We start from the raw sequence: 6,178 nt of genomic DNA, 5'->3' as shown, positions 1-6,178 counted from the left end.
TGCTCCATCTGACTTTGTTGTCACAGTGGCGCTGTATTCCCAGATCTCAACAGTTGTTTTTGAGGGTACAGTGTAACTGTTCAGAAGAAACTACAAAAAGAAGATCCAAGTTTTGACTAGGTTTAGGTATCATCCATTGCCGATGGCTGACAGTCATTGACAACTAAGCCCTCTGAAGCCCTGACCCTAGTGGTGACAAAGTTAGACTGAAACATAATTAAATTTTGATTAAAAAGTAATACTTGTGTGCTGTCTCGAAGGGGACATGTGTAAGGGAGTGTATGGTTCTATGAGACACACAGAAACATTTTTTAAAAAATTCAAAAAATTCAAAAACATGATCTTTTACTGCAGTGTGAATGTCTTTTAAAGCATTCAGTATACAGTATCTCAGCTTTGTGGGTGAAAAGAGTTGCTGTCCAAAAGCCAACCTCCCACATGGTACAGGAGCTCTGGATACCAGTGGACACCGTCCGCTTGATTCACACTGTCGTGCTCTTTCAACAGCCCAACCAGTGACAAGAAGGAGTGCCACAGACGTACTGGTGTGAAAACCGAGTGTGCAAGGTCATGATTATCAACCACAGCATAGCAGGATGCCAAAACCCCATCAACTATGATGGTTCCATGAGATGTTATAGGTGCATATGATCCTTCATAATGCTCCACAGAAATTCTTATCACTCTTGCAGAGATAAGATGGTGTGGCCAGTCATTCCCAACAGCATGAAGCCGCTGTCCTTGTTTTATATCACTGGCGAACACAGCCCTAATGTCGCTGTTCTGGGTATTGTTGTTTATAACAAAGACAAGGTGAGCTGGAGTCAGTGTCAGTCTGCGGCGTGGCTCATCAGTCTCTAGGACAAAGAACTCTCGGGTGTGGTGTCGGTCCTGGTCCAAGAACATAAGAAAATCACTGGGAACAATATTTCCTTGTTGGTCAGTAGCCAGCACCTTATCCCCCACATGGAGCTCTTTCAGTGGTTTAGTCCTTCCATCTGCCAGGATCACCGTTGACGAACCAGGGAAGCAACCTCCAGACTTAGCTGCCATAGAGTTTTCTGTAAGATTTATAACAGTGGAACTTATTAGAGTTACCCTGCTATTATTATAAAACCCATGATTTAAATGGGAAAAAGTTCCAGAAGGAGTATGGGAAAGTTATATGTGTGAATCAGAGCGTGTCTTCCTCCACAAGGACTTGTTCATGTAATGCAACACAGTCACCTTGACTTAGCTATGTCTCAGTAAGCATAAAGAAATGTAATTGATCTGATAATATGAAATCATTGCAGGAAGAGGTTTCATTAGAAAACACTTCTATCCATAAATCCTTCTGATTTGGTGATTGCCCAACTTTTCCTTTAGTACCACCAATTGGTTGACATGTGTGGGTTTGCAGTTAAGTATTTCAATAAAACCCAGCCTAACATGTCAAATGTGTTTATAGCTGTCCCACAGAGCCACACTGAAAGTTTGGGTAAGAAGAACACCGACATGGATCGATAAATGGGAATAATGGTGCACTTTTCAGAATATCTTTCCTTGAAGACAAACATTGATTGCATGAGTTGTGTGAAGAATGAAAATGTACGACTGTACACTGGCCAATCACTGCCTGAAATGGGTGAGAATGTCATTATGTTGGTTTTGAAAAATAAAAAAAATATGTTGGACGCAGCTTCCTCTGATGTCAGCTGTTTAAGGATCCAACAAGCACTTTGGTTGCAGCTTAATGCCATATTTACATAGCGTTGCATGGTTCAATATATACAAAATGCCTAGGATAGGAGGCAATACCCTAATCCCAATAAACCCCTTGTTCAGCCTAGGGGTGAGGTGTCCTGATTCTTCGTGGGATAGAGGGGGTGGACAAAGTGTTAGGGCTTTATGGCCCTCTAAACTGAGATTTTTCAGAACTCTCTGTCATTTCAATATGGCTAACTAGCTAGCTAGCTGATGTTATTGCTTGTTTGTGCATGTCAGTACTGCATTTTGATGCATTTGATAACAAATGACACACAAAATTTAAAGTCGGGCAGCAGAGTTGCTTCACCTGGTACCACTCCTCTAATATCAGTGCAGACCCAGATAGCAAAACTGTGCCAGATGCCCTCATCAGGCCCATATACCGTGTGGAATGATGGCACTTGGGCCAGTTCTGGTTTATTAGGTTTGCTCTTGGCTGACATGTGGCTCAGGTCTGGCAAATGGGCAGACCGCTGAAGTGCCATCATTCCATGCGGTCTTTGGGACTGATGAACGTATGGGGTGTGGGCCAGATCTTGCCTGCAACATTTCTGCCAGCTGGGCCAGTAACACAACTGAAGACGGCATATTTGAAATGTCCAGTTAGGTCCATTCTCATAAACTGCATCGACAACAACTGATGACGTACAAGGGTCAAGAAGGGTTGTGCCATTCCATAGGGAAATTTCAACCACGACCCATTGGAAAACTGTTCTAAGGGGAAAGTGGGCACTTGAAAACAAAGAGTAGGAGTCAAAATTGGGATTGAGTCTAGATCTTACAGGTTTCATCAAATAAGACCAGCTGCTACAAAATGTTAACAATAAGGTGATCCACCATTGTTGTTGTGTTGCTATGTATGCCATGTTTGACAATGTTTGTTGTGGATGTACCTGTCGCAAAAAAGAAGAAAATTGACCTAGGAGCACATAAAAAAAATGTTGTATGTCAGCATGGTGAAATATGGCCTTGTATGTATATTGTTTCATTCAGAGATAAGATTTTATATCACATACAGATGAATGGCCCTGGAAATTGCGCTTTGCATTGAGTCATATTCTTTCTATCAGTGCCATGTAATGACAGACAAACTCTACCCACCTGCTTTCACAGAGCAGTGGATGTGGGCTTTGGACTCATAGTAGACCCAGTCAAAGCCCGCCTCCACAGCCAGCCTGGAGAGCATGCCATACTTGCTCTTGTCCCGGTCTGAGGTGGTGATGTCCACCGCTCGGCCCTCATAGTGCAGAGACTCCTCAGAATGATGGCCGTCCTCATCCCAGCCCTCTGTGACCCGAAGTTTAACCCCAGGCCATTGATTCATGACTGAAATAGCCAAAGAGTTCAGTTTGTCCTTACACCGCTGAAAAACGAGAGACATGTCATGTTCAGATTATCAACATACTGTAAATATCATAATTTTGTTTTTAAAATGGGATTATACTGTGAGGGTGTCACTTCAATGCACACAGTATATCTTAGTTTCTTACAAACTTTTTAAATGATCATTGCAGTTTATTCCATATTTGGTCATATATTCATCTAATCTAATCATATTAATGTTAGTAAAGTTGCTTTTTTTCCCCCCAGATCTAAGCAATACACTTTACTTAATATAACTTGAGTATACTTTTATTTTTACTAAGAGAAACTATGGCCATTTCTCACTGTAAACTAAATAAATATTTTTATTATAATACATTACATTATTTGGCACTATGTTGATTTGTCTTGATAATATTTCATCACAGTTTAATGTGGGCATTTGGCAACACGTTTTCACTCCAAGCTTCAAATACAGCAACTTGGTTAGTGGCCTTAAGCCTCTACCCCTTGAGTGTCAGTTTTGCACCTAAAGTGCTCCAGGTTCAAGTTAGCAATAATATGAATGTAATGTCTGGTTAGACTTTCAAATAAAGATTTCTGACAAACATCTAATATGTACAATAGGACATATTATGACTTTTGGGCTGCTATTTATGTTGTGAAGCGATGGTTTGGTTGCGTTCAGAAACAAAAACCTCTCGGTAGGTTTGGGTAAAGTTAATACTATGGGTTACGAGAACTACATTCAGTCATGTCACTATATGTTACATAACTTCAATAAATTACAAAACTTACTTACATATCTTGAAAACAAATTAATCTTGACTCTTGGTCACATGCGCCCCTCCCCCAACTTGGATTGTCTTGCTCTGTATACAACTACACTACCTCTATACCACTACTGCACTAGAGGTACAGAAATGAAACAGGGGGTAACCACTCTGTCGAACTTAAAACCATAGGGCCACTGAGAAAGCTGCTGTTGGGAGTAAGAATGGGCTGCATTTGGTTTTGGTGTGTGCTCATTTTAGCTTGATCGTTATTGTGATTGTTGGCACACTTCATATTGCAGGATCAATCATATTGAAGCTCCTGCAGTATAATTAAGCTGTATGAGAGCTTGAACAATTTATGGTCTTGTATTAAAGCACATGCCTGGTCTGAGTACAGGTTAGGCTGCATCTTACACTTATGAAGGAATTATGAAACATGTCCCTTCCTAGTTTTGCGACGGAGTTGGGTTGACCAATTATCGGCCTAGCCGATTATCAGGTCAGATCAGCATTTTCTAATTATCGTATTATCTGTTGTTGTTGTTGTTTTTTTAAATTTTTTTTATCTCATTGCTGATAAAATAAATTGATATCATTTTATAATAATTTCACTGTTTATCAACAATAAACCTTTTTTGTCTGCCTAAACAAACTAAATCAACAAACTCTCTTTGTTGTCATGACTGAATAAACTGACCTTAAAAGACAACACACTTTATACTGTTTTACTTTGTTTATATGTGGCGGACCCTGCCACCTTTCTACCTTCAAAAAGTGATCTGGGACCTTGTTTTCCTCTGAGATTAGCTTGTTTATCCACTTATGGAACAAATAAATATCTATGAGTTTGTATTATTACCTCATTAATATTGTAAATATTAAAAATCTGAATTTGAATTTTTTTTCCAAAACTACATTGTGCCCCTTTAAGCAATATAAAGATTCATAAATATCAGCTGTAACTTTATAATGATATCCAAATAATGTTAATAGATGAACTACATAGTCTTTATTAACCATTTACAACGTATTATAAACATAAGTTGTAACTTTACAATAAACAATTGCTTAAGATTGGATTTTGAAACATTTAATTATCTGTTAACAGTCAAATAAGTATTCACTAAAGTTTAATTAATTATAAATGTACCATTCATTAATGATGGTTATTATAGTGTTACCAATACATTAATTTAAATATATGGTACTTTGATGCATCATGTAACTAGTATATCTGTAGAACGAAGTAGCAAAAAATGTCAACCAAAAAAGAAAACAAGTAAAGCACAACAAGGCTACCTCAAGCTGTAGTAGTAGAGTAAATGTACTTAGTTACATTCCATCACTGCCTGACATGTCATTTTTTGTACTTTGGCAGGTCGCCAGAGCCATGAAGTGAAACGTTAAACTTCAGACACCAGCCATTATATTAACCCTATTTAAAATATTAATAGTAATAATGTACAATCGAAATGTGTCCGAATGACAGGGAATTGAAAAGGTAGTATGTCCTTTGACATGTTCAGAATTCATTGAAAGCTGCATATGATGAAGAGAAGCACACCGGGCCGGTTACTGACAAGGTGATTGATGTACAGACATCATGGTTCACCGGCACAAAGATTCACATATGGAGAGCGCATCGGTCAGTCAGTCATCTGCTCTCTATATAAGTAAGACCAAATGAAAAGGGGAAAAAAAGAGTGACACAGGCTTAAATATAGTTTCCTACTTGTGTCATGAGCCGGTCCGCATTGGTGTTCTCCTCATCCTTAAAAATAATATCGGGGTTGTAGTTGGGAGTCAGGTCCTTGAATCTTTCCGAGTTGCGGGTGATCTTGCCTTCGTACTTTCCGCTGGCTCCCAGCGTTTTCTCTGCCACGTTGGGGATGAATTGTTTAAGAGCAAGCGGTGTGAGCTTCTTGGGGTGCCTCCGCTTCCCGTATCCCCTGCCCGGTCCGCAACCAGAGGCGACGGACGCCAGCAGCAGGCAGAGGGCCATCGACAGCATCACTCTCATCAGGACCATCTCCGGTTTACCTGAAGGATCCGGGAGGAGGTGAGGGTGCCTCGGATTGATCTTAGTCTTTGTTTGTCTTTTCTTTCCTTGTACGTATTTTACAACTACAATCAGAGCACTGCAGGTGCCATAACTACTGTAGGTCTGTCTGACTCTCTCTCTCTTTCACACTCTCTCTCCCCCTCTCTCTCTACACAGATGATCACACTGATAATAGTGACAGAGGAATTCAATTGGCACATCTATCTATCTATCTATCTATCTATCTATCTATACACATAATGTACACAGACACAATATGTAAATATCA

General features: G+C 39.7%; 1 protein-coding gene across 1 annotated transcript; it reads right to left on the bottom strand.

The window, feature by feature from the left end:
* Positions 1–390: 390 nt before the first annotated feature.
* LOC311266358 (tiggy-winkle hedgehog protein-like) lies at positions 391–5,877 on the bottom strand (the record flags this gene model as incomplete). The annotated part of the gene is made up of 3 exons (XM_084368707.1): positions 391–1,061; positions 2,851–3,112; positions 5,581–5,877. The coding sequence occupies 3 exons, from the start codon at positions 5,875–5,877 to the stop codon at positions 391–393; spliced, it is 1,230 nt and encodes a 409-aa protein (XP_084224833.1).
* Between the last annotated feature and the right edge of the window lie 301 nt (positions 5,878–6,178).

The sequence above is a fragment of the Pagrus pagrus genome, assembly GCF_965226575.1.
Source record: "Pagrus pagrus genome assembly, chromosome: 12".
NCBI classification, from domain to species: domain Eukaryota; kingdom Metazoa; phylum Chordata; class Actinopteri; order Spariformes; family Sparidae; genus Pagrus; species Pagrus pagrus.
This window is presented reverse-complemented; position numbering and strand designations above follow the sequence as displayed.